Genomic DNA, 19651 nt, shown 5'->3' with positions numbered 1-19651 from the left:
AATATTTGTTTATCTTTTGGTCCATTCAACAACAGAGCGATATGAACCTTGTTTCAGCAGGATGTTGTATCTATCTATACCTTATGTCATGCCTTATTGGAATGGATTTATTTATAATATCTGTTGGAAAAAAAGTTTGGATGTTGGTTCACACATACCTACTTGTTAACAAAATGAAGGAAGTTTCCTTTAAAATTATTCATAAATATTATCCTGCCAACCACTACATGAAGAAGTTTAAGGTAAACATCAACTCAAATGGCTCCTTTTGTAATGACCACCCAGAAACAGTGTTGCATCTTTTTTGGCATTGTATTCATGTAAGAAAACTGTGGCAAGACATCAGTAGATTTATAATTGAACACATTTATGAAGATCGTAAACTATTGTGGAGAGATGCACTGCTTGGATTCTTGACCTATGATAGAAATAAGATGAAACATTTTCATGTAATTAATTTCATTATTCTTTTGGCCAAATTTCATATTCACAAATGTAAATTTACAAAAAAACAAAAGTTCTTAACTAACAAAAAGAAATTGAACTATATTTTAAGACAATTAAATACTCTACTAACAAAAAAGCTGTTAGAATTATAAGTGTATGTATGTCCCTTAAGGTCCTTGTTGTGTAATGTGATATTGTACCCCCTAGCCCAATTGTCCATAGTATATTATTCATATATACTTGTGTTTCCACATGTACTTCCTGTATTGATTTGTTGTTAATAAAAAATAAAAGGTGTTTCCCTACTCTGCAAGGGCCGCGATGGGTAACGATGCTTCGAGGGTGACTTTTCGATGTGTTTAGACTAGGGTCCCTGGTTCAAGCGAGGAGAGGAACGGAAGCAATACTGTTACAAAGTCTGACCCCATAACCTACACCACCCCTCTTCCTTTTGCATGCCTCTCCAGGGGAAAGTCCCATACAGGGGAAGAAATTCACCCTTTTTAAACAAAGCCCTCTACATGCAATGGATTGATTTAATTTGTTTTATTACCAGTTGAAACGGCATTCTTTCAGATCATTTAAGAACGTTACATTCGCAGGTAGCCTAGTGGTTAGAGCGTTGGGTCAGTAAACCGAAAGGTTGCTAGATCGAATGCCCGAGTTTACAAGGTAAAAATATGTCGTTATGCCCCTGAACAAGGCAGTTAACCCACTGTTCATAGGAAGTCATTGTAAATAAGAATTTGATTTGCCTGCTTAAATTAAGAAAATAAAAATTGTATCATGTTACTTTCCCTTTAATATTTTCTCCCGCGTTTAATCAAGTTGAAAGTTCAACGGAAGTGTGCACGGTGTCAGCAAACGCGCCAACAAAGAATAGTGTCAGTGAAATAAAGAACCTGACATTTTCCTATAAAATCTGTTCATTTAACTAGCTACACAGTTTACACTACGTTGTATGCCGAGTCAGTCACGTAACATGACAGAGGAAACAGCAGTTGCTTCAAGCTCAGGAAGGTGAGACATTTTGTAGGACATTTGTTTGTGCCTTCGCCTATCCCCCTGGTGTGTTAGCTAGAAGCTAGCTCACTTGTGTTTTGATAACTACCTACAGTATCTAGCTAATCACCCGTGTCTTTAATCCGCTGTGTACTAGCTAGTTAGCCGAAACGTGTTCATGTTCCCATTCAATAAACAACGCAATCTATAGCAAGCTAACAATTAAGTTCCGCTCCAACACCCAACCAGCTACTTAAGGTGCGTTCGTAAATTCGCTCTAGTTATACTCTAATTTCGGAACAGTTTCGTCAGTGCCAGACCGAGCGCAGAATAACTGATGAATTTACGAACGCACAACACCCGTTGAATATAGCTTGTGTCAGTAAACGTCGTCAAAGCTTAATTAAATTACTGCCAGCAACACAGTTAGTCGCCAACACTCGGGATAACATGGAACCAGCTCTGCTAGGGTGAGTAAGGTCAGTGAGCCAACGTTAGCTTGACTGCCTTTGAGGTCATAACGCTCGTATCAACTCCTACTCCTCGACTAGAGCGTCTATTGTGCGCTCCAATAGCGAAATACTGTGAATTTTACGAACGGACAACATGATAATGTTCTGAATTTAAGAACGCCCACAGCGCACTCCCGATTGACTTTACGAACACACCCTTAGTTAGCCCGATTGATGCTATTCGTGGGTGGGTAACCGTAGCCAGCTAATTGTCGTTAACTGCGTTACACTATCCTCTAGCTAACGGTACCGATTATTAGCTAGCTACCTCGAATTGAACGTCACGATCTGTTGCACTTGCTAGCTAATGTTAATTTTCTTCGCCAAGGTAGCTAGTTAGGCCTAACTAGTTAGCCCAAAATTGTTAGGTAATTGGCTGCGTTGCTAATTGGCTAGTGAACTAGCTAGCAAAGCATGAAGCAATTCGCCTACTTCCTGGTACTCAAATGCACGTGCTTGCTGGCGTTACATAGCTATGATGCTAACTAGAAACATTTTTTCCAAAGCTTTCTATAGCTGAACGAACGCCACTTTTTTTGACTATCCAGTTCAATTCAACGTTATTGTCAAGACACGCCAGTGTCAACTTGCAAAACGTGTTTTTTTTTTTAACACTAACGTTACCTGGATGGCTCCTATCTCCTAGAAGCAACACTTCCGTTCGAAACAGGATAGAATAATAGTCACTGGCATACTGAGATTACCGGGGGGCGGGGTGTCTGACTAAATTAATAAAGTTGCGTTGCTCGAAGGACATTTTAACCCCTCCTGCACTCGGAGGTTTAACCCTAGCCTCATGACCTCTGCAAAAAAATTAGTGTTCACAATAATGTAAATGTTCCTAAACGTACTTGACTAGATAATATGTTGTAGCTTTTATTCTATAATTGACTGCATGTGTCACTGTTTCAGCATGGATGAAAAGCCTGGGTCATCAAGTGCTATGGCAGCAGACAGGTGAGGAGCTGTGCTTTTTGAATTTATACAACTTTTATGATAAGGTTCCTCTTGTACCTTTTTTTTAGTCTCAACTCCACACTGATTTATCATGCAATAGGTTTGTTTGAGTGAAGTACAAAAATATGTATTGTGGCTGTCTTGTCTGTACCACAGCTCTGTCGACGTGATGGCGGAGGCAAAGAAGCTGATCGGCGCAGGGAACAGGCACCTGGTGATGGGAGATGTCGTTTCTGCAGTCCATGTGTTCCAGGAGGCTTGTGGCATGCTGTAAGTACTGAGAACACATGGCTTGGATCCAGGGCAGTCACCCGAGTTTCATAACATTCGTAACTCAGTCCTGAAGACCAGGGGTTTGTGGGTCTGAGGAAAAAAATGTGTTTTCGAAAATAATTTTCTGCAATCTGTCATTTTACATGACTGCAGACATTACAATATATGTTTTGTTTTTATACCACGCAAATGATCAAAATGACAAGCTCCTCCTGACATTTGCATACTGAGATCAATAAATTACCCATGCCTTAAGTGTAGCCAATAGCATGGGCCAATGAAGAGTGGATACACTAATGTTAGGCCTATAATATGAGGAGGAAATTATAGTCCACCAACTTTCCAGTGGCACTCACCTGTTCAAACAGATTTTTTTCCCTCAATTGTGTTTTGAAATATTGCCAAACAGCTTCTAGCCGCTGTTCATTGAGTTGTGGCTGTTTTATTTCCCACGCAGGCTGCCTAATTGCTGTAGACTAGGCCTATGTGCTCATGATGTGACAGCACAATCTACAGCAATTTTTTAAAATAAGCTATTGATCCTCAGTGTCTCTTATGCTGGTGTAGTATTTTCAATGATTTAATTTATTAATGGACAGGTGTAGCTTGATTATATAATTTTGCAAATGTATTTCTCCAGCACCCCTTTCTGCAACATTGTTTTCTTCCATGTTTTCAATTAAGGCCAAATAAGTTAATCAACACTTATTAATTCAATCAATTGTGGTCAGTAACCCCATATGAGGTTGTGTAGGTAGGCCTACTGTTAAAATAATCAGCAAGTATCCTAGCCGACAATTACGAGAATTAATTCAGTAAGTCAATGAAGTGTGGTTTTAGTTGTTGTTGAAACAATGTAGGTCTTTTTGAACAATGCAAACATCTCAAATTACTTGAAGAGCTTATGTACAAATGTTTATTTGCATCAGTAGGCTAACTGACTGAAAAGTATCAATGTTCAGGGAAGCTCATCAGGTAGGCTATAGACTAGAGGTCGACCGATTTAATCGGAATGGCTGATTTAATTAGGGCCGATTTCAAGTTTTCATAAAAATCGGAAATCTGTATTTTTGTACGCCTATTTATATATATTTTTACACCTTTTATTTAACTAGGCAAGTCCAGTTAAGAACACATTCTTATTTTCAATGACTGCGTAGGAACGGTGGGTTAACTGCCTCGTTTAGGGGCAGGACAGATTTTCACCTTGTCAGCTCGTGGGATCCAATCTTGCAACCTTACAGTTATCTAGTCCAACGCAATAACGACCTGCCCCTCTCTCGCTGCACTCCACAAGGAGACTGCCTGTTACGCGAATGCAGTAAGCCAGGGTATGTTGCTAGCTAGCATTAAACTTATCTTTTATAAAAACAATCATAATCACTAGCTAACTACACATTGATATTATCTAGCGTGTCCTGCGTTGCATATAATCTGACTGAGCATACAAGTATCTGACTGAGAGGTGGTACGCAGAAGCAGGCGTGTAAACATGAATTCAAACAGCACTTTCGTGCGTTTTGCCAGCAGCTCTTTGTTGTGCGTTAAGCATTGCGCTGTTTATGACTACAAGCCTATCAACTCCCGAGATGAGGCTGGTGTAACTGAAGTGAAATGGCTGGCTAGTTAGCGCTCGCTAATAGCGTTTCAAACGTCACTCGCTCTGAGCCTTCTAGTAGTTGTTCCCCTTGCTCTGCATGGGTAACGCTGCTTCGATGGTGTCTGTTGTCGATGTGTTGCTGGTTCTCGCCCAGGGAGGAGCGAGGAGAGGGACGGAAGCTATACTGTTACACCGGCAATACTAAAGTGCCTATAAGAACATCTAATAGTCAAAGGTTAATGAAATACAAATGGTATAGAGGGGAAATAGTCCTATAATAACTACAACCTAAAACTTCTTGCCTGGGAATATTGAAGACTCATTTTAAAAGGAACCATCAGCTTTCATATGTTCTCATGTTCTGAGCAAGGAACTGAAACGTTAGCTTTTTTACATGGCACATATTGCACTTTTACTTTCTTCTCCCAACACTTTGTTTTTGCATTATTTAAACCAAATTGATCATGTTTCATTATTTACTTGAGGCTAAATTGATTTTATTGATGTATTCGATTAAGTTAAAATAAGTGTTCATTCAGTATTGTTGTAATTGTCATTATTACAAATAAATACATTTAAAAAATCGTCCGATTAATCGGTATCGGCTTTTTTGGTCCTCCAATAATCGGTATCGGCATGGAAAAATCATAATCGATCGACTTCTACTATAGACCTAGTGTGTGTGTGTGGAGAAGATATGCATTGCTTTCAATTGCTAGAATCAAATTTATTTATTCTGATATCTCAAAGTGCTGTACAGAAACCCAGCCTAAAACCCCGAACAGCAAGCAAGACGGGTATAGAAGCACAGTGGTCAGGAAAAACTCCCTAGAAGGGCCGAAGCCTGGTTCCTATCTAGGTTATGAGGGGTGGCCAGTCCTCTTCTGGCTGTGTCGGGTGGTGATTATAACAGAACATGGCCAAGATGTTCATAAATGACCAGCATGGTCAAATAATAATAATCACAGTAGTTGTCGAGGGTGCAACAGGTCAGCACCTCAGGAGTAACTGATAGTTGGCTTTTCATAGCTGATCATTGAGAGGATCTCTACCGCTCCTGCTGTCTCTAGAGAGTTGAAAACAGCAGGTCTGGGACAGGTAGCACGTCCGGTGACCAGGTCAGTGTTCCATAGCCGCTGGCAGAACTGTTGAAACTGGAACAGCCAGGTGGACTGGGGACAGCAAGGAGGCAGCATGGCCAGGTGGACTGGGGACAGCAAGGAGTCATCATGCCAGGTAGTCCTGAGGCATGGTCCTAGGGCTCAGGTCCTCCGAGAGATAAAGAGAGAAATAATTAGAGAGCATACTTAAAGTCACACAGGACACCGGATAAGACAGGAAAAATACTCCAGATATAACAGACTGACCCTAGCCCCCCGACACAAACTACTGCAGCATAAATACTGGAGGCTGAAACAGGAGGGGTATAATCATCAGAATCATGAGCGCTCACCTTCAATTTATCTAATGTTTTCCAGCCTAATTATAACCAAATATTGAAAGAGATTCAGTGTTGTAAAACATCTGACATTGATGCCGGTCTCAGAGCAGCGCAATGACGCTGTCCCATCAAAGCGGTGCTGGAATTATCAGTTGACCACACATGGCAGGTGCGTTACATTTATTAGAACCAGTGGTATTCTTTTAGCCTGCCAGAGCATTATTATTAAGCCATCATTCTGAATGAAACTTCTATAAAAAAATAATTTTAGAATATAGGCTACATTACAATGCATCATCCAATGCATCATGCATGATTGCCTACACATACTGTGACTAATCCTAAAACACAATTAAACCTACCTTATTATAAATCGGGCCTTCACTGTCAGTTAACTATTCATGTAGTACAGATGAAATGCCCATGCGGCATGCATGCCAACTATTTGATCACAATCAGTTTCATGGTGTTACGTTCTACATTTCCAGAGTAAATAACTCACGGACCCTAGACCCTTAACCAAGTTTAATTCTTTCCAAAGGGCTGTTACAGCTGTAATTCAGACAAAGACATGTTCTCACCATCGTGTGTGTGTGTATGTGTATATATATATATATTACACCTCATCCCCTCCTTCGCCTAATCCACAGATGTCCATCCATTTCCCCTAAAGCAATCCTGTGACCACCTCCTGTCCACCCAACACATTCCAAAGCCATCTGTCTTTCTACAGAGACCCATTACCTTCTGACATAAAACCCAGTCTTTTTCACTTCTTATACACTATGCGTCTGATCTGTCTTGTCTTTTTCAATGGTCAAAGTTTACCCCGACTCCCAACAATGGGAATATGTGTTTTCGACCTTCTTGAATGATGTACGGGTGGCTAACCAAGTAGCCTGGCACGATCACGCTGTTATATTCGGTTTGTTATGTAGGATACTAATTCATCATGAAGTGATCTTGTGAGACGCGGCTCCATCCTGAGACGTGGCGGAGCATCGCTCCTGTCCACCGGCAGCACTACACCCCTGATTATAACGGCTGAATAACTTTGAGTTTAACGTAACCACATCTCTATGAACTAAGTGGCACATTCAGTTGACTACAATTTATTTACACCATTGCAGCAGTGCCAAAATTATTTGGTGCTAAAGCCCTCGAAAGCCAGGTCCTGGTGAAGTCCATGCTTGGATTGACTGAATTTGTAATGCTATGAGGGTCCTGTATTGATTGTGGATTTCTGATATTTCAAGGAGCATTTAATTTATTCTTTACCTGACCTTAACCAGTACTGCTAATCTGACATATCTTGTCCTTCAGGGCTGCGAGGTATGGGGACACCGCAGATGAGTGTGGAGAGGCCTTCTTTCTGTGTGGGAAGTCTCTACTGGAGCTTGCCAGGTAAATGGAAGAATGATACTGTTACTGTATGGGTCTTTTTTGACACATTTTCTAGTTACATTTTAGCAGACTTTATCCAAAGTGACTGGAAGAACTGTTGAGAATGAGTGACTTGTGTATTCACTATACATGGGGTATGTCCGGGTTTGGCTGGTGTAGGCCGTCACTGTAAATAATAATTTGTTCTTAACCTTTTTATTTAACTAGGCAAGTCGGTTATTAAAACAATTGTGGCCCATGTGGGATTCAAACTCACAAGCCTGCTGTTGCCAGCACCACGCTCTGAGTTATGAATATTTGAATTAAATGGCTGTGTGGCGTTTCAGGGTGGAGAACACTGTCCTAGGTGATGCTCTTGAGGGAGTCCCTGAGGAGTCCTCTGAGGAGGAAGGAGAGGGAGAGAAGCTGGACAACTCAAAGATTGAGAGTGCTGACAACTTGGAAGGTGAGGAGTAGCCCATCTTAACCTGACCATCACTGTTTATGGCTGCTTGTCACTTAACTCCTAGCTAGCTAGGACAATTGACTTGTGCTGGAGCAAAAACTAACAATTGTTACTTTTTTTAATTGGCATTAGTAGGTGTCTTCAACATGATATCAAGTATTTACATGCCCCCTGTCAATGGGCTTATCTGACATGGGACGAGGGAATGACTCAGTCAGCTCTGTTCAGAAAAAGGCTGGTTCATGCGATGGTCACAGATTGAGAATTTATTTTGACATGCACTCTTTTTGGGGAGAATGATTTAACATACATTTTCATGCCCCGTGTATCTCTGGTGTAGACAAAACAAGGGACGAGCTTCGAATGCAGGTTTATGATGTGATGGCAGAGAAAAAAACTGATGGGGAGGATGGAAAAACTGAGCCAAAGGAGGAAGGGAAGAGTGAATCTGAGGCAGTGGCAGAGGGGAAGAAAGAAACCATGGAAACAGAAGCAAAGGAAGAGGACGGCAAAACTGAGCCAAAGGAGGAAGGGAAGAGTGAATCTGAGGCAGTGGCAGAGGGGAAGAAAGAAACCATGGAAACAGAAGCAAAGGAAGAGGACGCTGCCAAGCCTCCTGCCAAGAACGGGCGTGATGAGAAGTCTAAGCCTCTTGTGGATGGGGTGGAGGAGACTATTTTTGCTCCTGAAGATGAAGCTAGAAAAGATAAGGAGGCTGGGCAAGAGGAAGCTCTGAAGAAGATTGGCGTGAAGGCTTCTGAAGAGCGGAATGAAGAGGAGGCTGCGGAGGAGGAGAAGATGGAGGAAGAGGGTGAAGTTAAACTTATGTCCTGTGTAGGAATCTGTTTGGGTGCACAAAGTGGATTGGGACTAAAAGACTATAAGAATGGCTGTTAAGCAAATAGTTGTTGAACCTGCAGTAGGGCTGTAAAAGGATTGTAACTCAAGTCTCACTTCTCTTGCTAATGGAAGTTTAAGCTGCACTGTTGGGAACGGCCGCTGTCACATTATTACTGGAATCACAAGCTCTTCCTCTTCCACTTGTCTTTCCTAGTGAACTATCAAACTCTGGTTTTGTACAGTTGGTCTTTGCTTTTCCTGAAGTGAAGGACTGCTGCAGTTTAGGCTTACTGTATTCTCTTGGCCTCCACTCTTAGATGATGATGACGACGATGAAGGGGAAGGCACTGGTGAAGACAAAGTAAGTTATCCTTTAACCTCACTAGGGGGTGAGGCCAGGGGGTTGGCTAGCATCCCACCTGGCCAACATCCAGTGAAATTGCAGAGCACCAAAAACAGATACTCATAACAATTCATGAAACTTACAAGTGTTATACATGGGCTTAAAGATAAACTTCTTGTTAATCCAACCACTGTCAGATTTCAAAAAGGCTTTACGGCGAAAGCAAAACATACGATTATCTGAGAACAGCGCCCAGCAGACAAATCATTACAAACAGTTAGCAGCCAAGAAGAGGAGTAACAAAAGTCAGAAATAGCAATAAAATGTATCACATATCTTTGCTCTTCATATGGTTGCACTCCGAAGACTCCATGTTACGCAATAAATGTTTGTTTTGTTCGATAATGTCCCCGTTTATGTCCAAAAACCTTTGGAACAAAGCACAGTCAGACAGATGAAAATTCTAAAAAGTACCATGAAAGTTCGTAGAAACATGTCAAATGATGTTTTGTCATAAATAATATTTCAACTGGACGAAAGCTTCGTCAATAGAAAAGGAGAAACAAGAAAGGCGCGCTCCCGATCGTGCGCTGGACTCATGTCTGGAAATTTCCACTGTCCTCTCATTGAACGTGCTGTATCGCCCTCATTTTTCAGAGTAAAAGCCCGAAACGATGCCTAAAGACTGGCCACATGTAGAGGAAGCCATGGAGATCGTAAACTGGGTCTTAAGTCTTTTGTATGGTGGGTTGGCTTTCAATGGAAAAACAGCCTTTCAAAATAATAGTACTTCCTGGATGGATTTTACTGCCATATCAGTTCTGTTATACACAGACATTATTTTGACTGTTTTGAGAACTTAAGTTTTTTTTTCTATACAAATCTACTAATTATATGCATATCCTAGCTTCTGGGCCTGAGTAGCAGGCAGTTTACTTTAGGTGCACTTTTCATCCAAAATTCCGAATGCTGCCCTAGTGAAGTTAAACAATGTCACAATGTACTTATTTTGTATGAAAATATTTCACGAACATCTAACCTTTTTGTTTGCTTCTTCCCATCTCTTGTAGGAGGAGGAAGTGGGTAACCTGCAGCTGGCTTGGGAAATGCTGGAGGTCGCTAAGGTCATCTACAAAAGGTAAACGCTCCCTGTAGAAAGCTACCATGAAACTTTGTTTTGGGTATACATTATTCCAATGGACTACCTTTCACCTGTTTCCCTCTCTCCTTATACAAACAGAAAGGAGAACAAGGAGGACCAGTTGATGGCTGCTCAGGCCTATCTGAAGCTGGGAGAAGTTGGAGCAGAATCTGGTATGATCTCCATTTGCTGTTTTTTTTGCACGTCTTTTATTTTTTGCTCAATGCAAAATGTTTTGCTTACGGCTTGCCCTACTGAAAACGCACGTAGTTAATGTTGACTTTATACATCTCATTTCTGATCACCTTGCCCTTACCCCTCCCTCAGGTGTTAGACCCTTGCACCACACACTACAGATGTTTGTTTCATATTCACGTGCCTTCCCTCTTCTAGGTAACTACCCTGCAGCTGTGGAGGACTTCCAGGACTGTCTGTCCTTGCAGCTGAAGCACTTGCCCCCCCACAGCCGCCTGGTGGCCGAGACCCACTACCAACTGGGCATGACCTACTGCATCACAGGCCAATACAGCCAAGCCATCCAGCACTACAGCAGCTCAGTCAAAGTCATTGAGAGCCGCCTGGGTAAGGTGGATAAATAAAATGATACATGCCACGTATCTATGCATTTTAGTATTTGAACCTCCAACCTAGCCGTCGCTAGCGCCATGTTACCAATTTGGCCTTACAGGATGGATGGCGGGAGTGGGGTCTAGGGGACTCCCCTCTGACCTTCTCCAATGGGTTTTAAGGAGGAGAGAACGTGACAAGTATGCAATTGAGATTTTCCCTAAGTTTGAAGGAACTGACTGGCCCTCATCGAAGCCGATTTGGCATACTCTCTCAGCGGCGTCGGTTAACAAAGGAGCTAAAAGCGTCTTTTACAGACGACCGCTGTTGAGATCTCTTGTAGCTTATCAGTTTGGGAAAGAACATCAACTTTTTGCACTTGATTCGAAGCTACCTGCAGTCACTACTGCACTAGGTATGACTTGTCAACCTCTGACCTGTCACTTACAAACCTTGTTTCTGGTTTCTAGCCATGCTCCAGGAAGTGATAGACAAGGCGGAAGGTGAGGACGGAGCCAAAGAGAAGACCGAGCTGGAGGAGCTGAAGCAGCTGCTGCCTGAAGTCGCTGAGAAGGTAGAGGATGCCAAGGAGAGCCAGAGTATGGCAGGATCAGCCTCTGTGGCCATACAGCAGACATTGGTGAGTCCCTGTGGGATACTGGCTCGTCTCAGGGTTGTGTTTATTAGTCACCAAACAGACTGAAACTGGCAGGAACTTGTCCAGTAAATGCTCCTTTTAACCCTCCTGTTGTGTTAGTTTCATGTTAACTTCTTACGTCTCAAATCCCCCTAACGGGGTCGGTATGACAACAGCCAGTGAAAGTGCAGGGTGCCAAATTCAAACAAATCTCATAATTAATATTCCTCAAACGTACAAGTATTTTACACCATTTTAAAGAAACTTAGTGTCCGATTTTCCAAAAGGCTTTACGACGAAAGCACACCAAACGATTGTTAGGTCAGCACCTAGTCACAGAAAAACACCGCCATTTTTCCAGCCAAAGAGAGAAAATGAATCACTAACCTTTGGTCTTCATCAGATGGCACTCATAGGACATCATGTTACACAATACATGTATGTTTTGTTCGATAAAGTTCATATTTATATCCAAAAATCTGTTTACATTGGCGTGTTATGTTCAGTAATGTTTTTCTTCCAAAACATCTGGTGATTTTGCAGAGAGCCACCTCAATTTACAGAAATACTCGTAATAAACATTGATAAAAGATACAAGTGTTATGCATGGCATTATATAGATCCACTTCTCCTTAATGCAACCGCTGTGTCAGATTTCCAAAACCACGCAATAATCGGAGTACAGCGCTCAGACACAAAAACAAGCCATGTTGTGGCGTCAACAGAAGTCAGAAATGGCATTATAAATATTCACTTACCTTTGATCTTCATCAGAATGCACTCCCAGGAATCCCAGTTCCACAATAAATGTTTGTTTTGTTCAAATACCTCCTTTTTGTTCGTGTTTAGTTCACAAATCCAAATTCATGAGGCGGGGGAGCACTAGGTCCAGACAAAGTCAAAAAGTTCCATTACAGTTCGTAGAAACATGTCAAATGATGTCTAGAATCAATCTTTAGGATGTTTTTAACCTGTTACTCCTACCCCCTACTTTTTCTAACATTCTGTTAAAAATCGCGCAACATTTTAGCGCCCTGCTACTCATGCCAGGAATATAGTATATGCATATGATTAGTATGTGTGGATAGAAAACACTCAGATGTTTATAAAACTGGTTAAATCACGGCTGTGACTATAACAGAACGTGCGTTTCATCGAAAAGCGCAGGAAAATCTGATCACTGAAAATGGGAAAATATATCCATGCGCCACTAGAACCCATTGTTGAATGTGAACCACATTAAATGGGGCCGAGGTTGCAATGCCTACAGCTTCCACACGATGTCAACAGTCTTGTCAGTTGCCTACGATTTGTTTCTTGGTCAAACGGACACGAGGCAGCGCATTTCTTCCGGTCTCCGACCGGATATTTTGGTTGAGATTTACCCGGACATTATTTCCAGACGTACAGCTATAGAATATACATCGCCTCGTGATCAATTTGATCGATTATTAACGTTTACTAATACCTAAAGTTGCATTACAAAAGTATTTCGAAGTGTTTTGTGAAAGTTTATCGTCAACTTTTTTTTTATTTAAAAAAATGACGTTACGTTATAAAACGCTATTTTTTTTCCTTGATCACAGTCTTCATAGATCGATATCTAGGCTATATATGGACCGATTTAATCGGGGAAAAAAAGACCCAATAGTGATGTTTATGGGACATCTAGGAGTGCCAACAAAGAAGATTGTCAAAGGTAGTGAATGTTTTATATTTTATTTGTGCGTTTTGTGTCCTGCCGACTATGCTAATTATTTTGTTTACGTCCCCTGCGGGTCTTTTGGGGTGTTACATGCTATCAGATAATAACTTCTCATGCTTTCGACCGAAAAGCATTTTAAAAATCTGACTTGTTGCCTGGATTCACAACGAGTGTAGCTTTAATTCAGTACCCTGCATGTGTATTTTAATGAACGTTTGAGTTTTAACGAGTGCTATTAGCATTTAGCGTAGCGCATTTCCAGATGTCTAGATGGGACGCCTGCGTGTCGGAGTAAGAGGTTAACATATCTTCAGTAGTGTTTCAACCAGAGAATTCCTTTCTTTAGAAATGCAATGGAATGCAGCTAACTCTCATGGGTGTGCGTGAGACTGAGCTCATGGCACTCGTGCCAGACACCTGGTTGAAACGGCTCTCATTCTCTCCCCCTTCACAGTAGAAGCCTCAAACAAGGTTCTAAAGGCTGTTGACATCCAGTGGAAGCCTTAGGAAGTGCAATTTGACCCCATAGACACTGTATTCGATAGGTAATGACTTGAAAAACTACAAACCCCTGCCATATGAGTTCTGTTATACTCAGACATCATTCAAACAGTTTTAGAAACGTCAGTGTTTTCTATGCATATTAGTAGATATGACTATCTTAGCTTCTGGGCCTGAGTAGCAGGCAGTTTTACTCTGGGCACCTTATTCAGCCAAGCTACTCAATACTGCCCCCAACCATAAATAAATTAATTCTGTGTTCTCGGTCCAAAATGACCACCCCATTATAGCTGATTCTATAATAATACATGTTATCACCTGATGTTGTGTTAGATCTTTTTTTTTTTTTATCAACTTAAGTTGAGTTTTGAACTTCTCTTTGCTATTTATGCCCTGTAGGCCTCATTGACCTGAGCTCACAACTTGTTTTTGAGACCATAATAAAAAAGCGGTGTCTGGATTATTTTCACTGTAACAAATACTCAGATGAACCCTTTTTTTATATTTATCACAGGCTACTTTGTGTCAAAGTTTGACAAGGACTCTCGCCTCACCCGTGTCATGATCCAAGAGCCTCACATACAGTACATTGTTTGGTCATTGTGCTGCCACAGAATGAATTGTGAGCAAAGGCCTCAAAAGCTTTATAATACCAGAGCTGTGAGAAGTCCCGTGTGGGAAAGATCCCCAATAGAATCGGTTCCCATGGGGGTTGCCACGGAAACCAAGAAGGGGAGTGCGGCGTGTGTGTGTGCTCAAACACACATTGCATGTAGGGGTCTGAAAGAGGAAGTGTGTGTCCATCTGATGAATGGGAATGTGCCTGAACTCAATGTTACACTATAATTGTAGTCTCACTCATTCATTTCTAATGACCGGGAACACCACAGGTGTACAAAAGTTAAATAAAACACCCAAAATGTAATGAAAATCATCATGTATTTTTTTGTGTTCATATGCCCCTGTGTGGACAAAGACATTGACACTTCTGACAATCAGATTAAATTAACTACATTTTTCAGAACTTGTAAATCGGTCCAATTTGACCAGAACACAGCAGGAGGGTTAATTTACTGTTGTAGAGTGTTTTGATACGTGTTCTAATGAATGACTTAGTATAGCGGGTCTACTAAATGTTTATCACCAAGCAAGGAACAAGTCCAGTCCACTTCTCAATTGCTAATGAGAAGTTGACATGACAATTTGGCCAGCTTGTTTATGCCATTGATCTGTGGATGTACTGTCTTTCTTCTACTGATCATGTCTGATCTCTTCCAGGCTGGAGCTTCTACTTTGTCAGCATTCCCATCCTCTTCCTCATCAGCGTTTGCAGAAAATGGTGGACCTTCATCTTCCTGTTCATCAGCATTTGGAACCAGTCAGGTAACTACAGTCTGTACATTTTTATTTTATTTTATTGCACCTGGAATGAAACCTTGTGCTAATTCAAACAAATTACTTGGATGTCATGAACTTCAGAAAGCAGCGGCTCTCATGACCAATTCCCTTGTCCTGTGTGTTAGATTTCTGTCAGATCGGCAGCCGATGGCGCATCATCCTCCAAATCTGCATCAGACATTTCCCACCTGGTCAGGAAAAAGGTGAGATCCCTCCCCACCATCGCTGCGTGCTACTACACCCAATCCCAGCCTAACAGGTGGCGAGGCTGCTCATACCCTACTACACCCAATCCCAGCCTAACAGGTGGCGAGGCTGCTCATACCCTACTACACCCAATCCCAGCCTAACAGGTGGCGAGGCTGCTCATACCCTACTACACCCAATCCCAGCCTGGGGTAACAGGTGGCGAGGCTGCTCATACCCTACTACACCCAATCCCAGCCTGGGGTAACAGGTGGCGAGGCTGCTCATACCCTACTACACCCAATCCCAGCCTGGGGTAACAGGTGGCGAGGCTGCTCATACCCTACTACACCCAATCCCAGCCTGGGGTAACAGGTGGCGAGGCTGCTCATACCCTACTACACCCAATCCCAGCCTGGGGTAACAGGTGGGGAGGCTGCTCATACCCTACTACACCCAATCCCAGCCTGGGGTAACAGGTGGGGAGGCTGCTCATACCCTACTACACCCAATCCCAGCCTGGGGTAACAGGTGGCGAGGCTGCTCATACCCTACTACACCCAATCCCAGCCTGGGGTAACAGGTGGCGAGGCTGCTCATACCCTACTACACCCAATCCCAGCCTGGGGTAACAGGTGGCGAGGCTGCTCATACCCTACTACACCCAATCCCAGCCTAACAGGTGGCGAGGCTGCTCATACCCTACTACACCCAATCCCAGCCTAGGGTAACAGGTGGCGAGGCTGCTCATACCCTACTACACCCAATCCCAGCCTAGGGTAACAGGTGGCGAGGCTGCTCATACCCTACTACACCCAATCCCAGCCTAACAGGTGGGGAGGCTGCTCATACCCTACTACACCCAATCCCAGCCTAACAGGTGGGGAGGCTGCTCATACCCTACTACACCCAATCCCAGCCTGGGGTAACAGGTGGCGAGGCTGCTCATACCCTACTACACCCAATCCCAGCCTGGGGTAACAGGTGGCGAGGCTGCTCATACCCTACTACACCCAATCCCAGCCTGGGGTAACAGGTGGGGAGGCTGCTCATACCCTGGTCTATACATCACGCTGTACCCCCTTTGTCAAATCGGTTCATGTATGCTCATGTTGCATGAATTTCTTGCTCTTAGTTGCAAAAGGTGACTTCTCTTTTTTTTAATGGTGTCTACTTTGCTTTCCATTCCAATCTCTCCTTTTGTGGTTGAGCGTTATGCTTGTTTAGTACATGTTTTGATCGGGCTTGAATTCTGATGGCTGTGTGTGTATAGTTGTGATTGTGTAGCGGTGGCTTTAGTGATTGTGTGGGTAATGTTAGAGTAGATTGTGAGGGAGGTCATGTTGAGAAGTGACTTTGGTTTGTATTCCTGAACAGAGGAAAACAACTGAGGAGAGCCCCGTAAAGGACACTGATGCTAAAAAGACCAAGCAGGAAACTACAGTTAATGGCAGCGGCGATTCCGGCAGTAATGGAGTCCAGGAGACAGGGGCACAGGAGGTGAGTTGATAGGTTTATAACTCATTCTCAGAAGGGCTCTGGCAGTAATGGAGTCCAGGAGACAGGGGCACAGGAGGTGAGTTGATAGGTTTATAACTCATTCTCAGAAGGGCTCTGGCAGTAATGGAGTCCAGGAGACAGGGGCACAGGAGGTGAGTTGATAGGTTTATAACTCATTCTCAGAAGGGCTCTGGCAGTAATGGAGTCCAGGAGACAGGGGCACAGGAGGTGAGTTGATAGGTTTATAACTCATTCTCAGAAGGGCTCTGGCAGTAATGGAGTCCAGGAGACAGGGGCACAGGAGGTGAGTTGATAGGTTTATAACTCATTCTCAGAAGGGCTCTGGCAGTAATGGAGTCCAGGAGACAGGGGCACAGGAGGTGAGTTGATAGGTTTATAACTCATTCTCAGAAGGGCTCTGGCAGTAATGGAGTCCAGGAGACAGGGGCACAGGAGGCGAGTTGATAGGTTTATAACTCATTCTCAGAAGGGGTCGGTGCAGCAGAGGAAGTTGGTATTGGTGGCATCATGTGAAAGGGGGACCCCCACCTTGAACTGTCCTTTTTAAACATTTGAACAGACTGGGGGGTGCTATGACATAACAGACTGGGGGTGCTATGACATAACAGACTGGGGGGGTGCTATGACATAACAGACTGGGGGTGCTATGACATAACAGACTGGGGGGGTGCTATGACATAACAGACTGGGGGTGCTATGACATAACAGACTGGGGGGGTGCTATGACATATTTGACCAAGACTCATACAGGGGGTTTAAGTTCTCAAACTGATTAATCTCTACAATGTTAATGGACCCCTGATAAGAATGGCAGGTTTGTATATGTGGATTAAAGCAGAGTCCAGGCATTTAACATTCTAATCTACTCCTGCTGTCAGATTGGATGACCCTTTCCCCCCCGTTATTTATTTGTGTAGCCCGGCAAGCTGTCCGCCTCTCTGGAATCCTCGGTGTGAAGGAACTTCCTCTCCCTGATCTTCCAGCCAGCAGAGCAGACCCGCCCCTTACGCCCATTTACACTTTTGTTTCTGTAAATATGACAATTTTTCACATTTGTTTGTCTAGTTTTTGTATACTTGTTGTAATAAAAGTTCATTAGAGTATTTGCAAATGTGATTCGCTTGTCTTTGGAATTAATTCCACTTTTGCCACAGCTAATGGAGATGAGACAAAAGATGCCTCATCTCCACTAGCTGTGCTGTTTGGTCACGGCATCACTGTAGGGCTCAAAGGGATTCCTCAGGCTAACAAGCTGATGCAGACACTCAAATATGAGAATGTTATCCATGGAATGGTTGCCCACCTTAAAGACAATATTTAACTGGGGCAATATGTGTGAGAGGTTTACCAGAGTAGTGAGAGCCACTGATCTCTGCTGGCTAGTGGTAGATGCACAGAATCAGAACCATGTCCTTGCCAGGTGAGAGCCCACCAACATAAATCTGAGGGGCGGGGAGAAAGGAGCTCTGTGTGAAACAGTCAACCAAGTGCGATTCTAAGTAGGTACTGGCACATTGCTAAAAATGAAGTCGCCATAAGTGATGGAGTAGTGGAATACTGAGTCCCCGCAACAGGGAGGGAAGAGTCACTGCCTGCCTGATAGACAGCTCTACTGTCTTACTAGTAGACAGGCTTTTAGAAATGTTTACAAATTAAAAACCTTATTTACATAAGTATTTAGACCCTGTTGCTATGAGACTCAAAATTGAGATCAGGTGCATTGTGTTTCCATTGATAATCCTTGATGTTTCTACGGCTTGACTGGAGTCCACCTGTGGTAAATTCTATTGATTGGACATGATTTTGGAAAGGCACACACCTGTCTATATAAGGTCACACAGTTAACCTTGCATGTCAGAGCACAAACCAAGCCATGAAGTGAAGTAATTGTCCGTAGCCCTCTGAGACAGGATTGTGTCGAGGCACCGATCTGGGGAAGTGTACCAACAAATGTCTGCAGCATCGAAGGTCCCCAAGAACACTTAAATGGAAGAAGTTTGGCACAACTAAAACTCTTCCAAGACCTGTCCACCTGGCCAAACTTAGCAATCGGGGGAGAAGGGCCTTGGTCAGGGAGGTGACCAAGAACCCGATGGTCACTCTGACAGAGCTCTAGAGTTCCTCTGTGGAGATGTGAGAACCTTCCAGAAGGACAACCAAGAGACAAACACCTTTGCTCACCTTTCCAATCTTTTGGCTGTAGCCAATCAAAGGCTTCCTTCTCCCTGAGGGGACACCCAACCCTTCTACCTCCTTGTCCTCCAAAAATAAGGGATTGATCTCACTGAAACCCAAGTGCAGTAACCGAGCAAGGTTGGTTGGTGTGTATTGTGGAAATATATTAGATTCCAGCTAAATTATATTGAACAAAAATATGGATTTTTAAAGTGTTGGTTTCAAGAGCTGAAATAAAATATCCCAGAAATATTCCATATGAAATATCCCAGAAATGTTCCATATGTCAAAATGTGTTTTGATCACTGTTAGCATTTCTCTTTTGCCAAGATAATCCATCCACCTGACAGGAGTGGCATATCAAAGAAACTGATTAAACAGCATGATCATTACACAGGTGCACAGGACAATAAAAGGCCACTCCTATACCACAGATGTATCAAGTTTTGAGGGAGCGTGCGATTGGCAATCTGATTGCGGGAATGTCATTGTATGCCGCAGCATTGAACTAAGGGGCCTTGCCTGAACCATGAATAACAGCCCCAGACTATTATTC

At 42.9% G+C, this 19651-nt stretch overlaps 1 protein-coding gene and 1 non-coding gene across 4 annotated transcripts; both read left to right on the top strand.

The window, feature by feature from the left end:
* Window positions 1-1281: 1281 nt before the first annotated feature.
* Window positions 1282-18023, top strand: LOC115145363 (histone-binding protein N1/N2). 3 transcript variants are annotated; one of them, XM_029686863.2, is made up of 15 exons: window positions 1282-1467; window positions 2874-2918; window positions 3075-3188; window positions 7556-7636; window positions 7963-8081; window positions 8422-8892; window positions 9239-9282; window positions 10335-10402; window positions 10505-10578; window positions 10799-10987; window positions 11443-11612; window positions 15094-15198; window positions 15339-15416; window positions 16777-16899; window positions 17838-18023. In XM_029686863.2, the coding sequence occupies exons 1-15, from the start codon at window positions 1409-1411 to the stop codon at window positions 17874-17876; spliced, it is 1779 nt and encodes a 592-aa protein (XP_029542723.2). In that variant the 5' UTR covers window positions 1282-1408; the 3' UTR covers window positions 17877-18023. The 3 variants fall into 3 exon arrangements, with proteins under 3 accessions (XP_029542723.2, XP_029542727.2, XP_029542724.2); XM_029686864.2 differs by lacking the exon at window positions 1282-1467 and adding an exon at window positions 1885-1919; XM_029686867.2 differs by lacking the exon at window positions 8422-8892 and having other exon boundaries at window positions 1286-1467.
* Window positions 11211-11340, top strand: LOC115145547 (small nucleolar RNA SNORA16B/SNORA16A family). Its single transcript, XR_003865994.1, has one exon. It is a non-coding gene; the product is annotated as a small nucleolar RNA SNORA16B/SNORA16A family (small nucleolar RNA).
* Window positions 18024-19651: the final 1628 nt, after the last annotated feature.

Source organism: Oncorhynchus nerka, linkage group LG17, assembly GCF_034236695.1.
Source record: "Oncorhynchus nerka isolate Pitt River linkage group LG17, Oner_Uvic_2.0, whole genome shotgun sequence".
In the NCBI taxonomy this organism is placed as follows: domain Eukaryota; kingdom Metazoa; phylum Chordata; class Actinopteri; order Salmoniformes; family Salmonidae; genus Oncorhynchus; species Oncorhynchus nerka.
Note: the sequence above shows the minus strand (reverse complement) of the source record. Positions and strands in the feature narration are given on the sequence as shown.

What these genes read in the sequence shown, in the direction of transcription:
- LOC115145363 (XM_029686863.2), top strand. Translation starts at nt 1,409, where the DNA reads ATGCCGAGTCAGTCACGTAACATGACAGAGGAAACAGCAGTTGCTTCA. An exon ending in CAGGAGGCTTGTGGCATGCT is followed by an intron (nt 3,189 to 7,555) that starts GTAAGTACTGAG and finishes CTTGTCCTTCAG; the next exon opens with GGCTGCGAGGTATGGGGACA. An exon ending in AGAAGTTGGAGCAGAATCTG is followed by an intron (nt 10,579 to 10,798) that starts GTATGATCTCCA and finishes TCCCTCTTCTAG; the next exon opens with GTAACTACCCTGCAGCTGTG.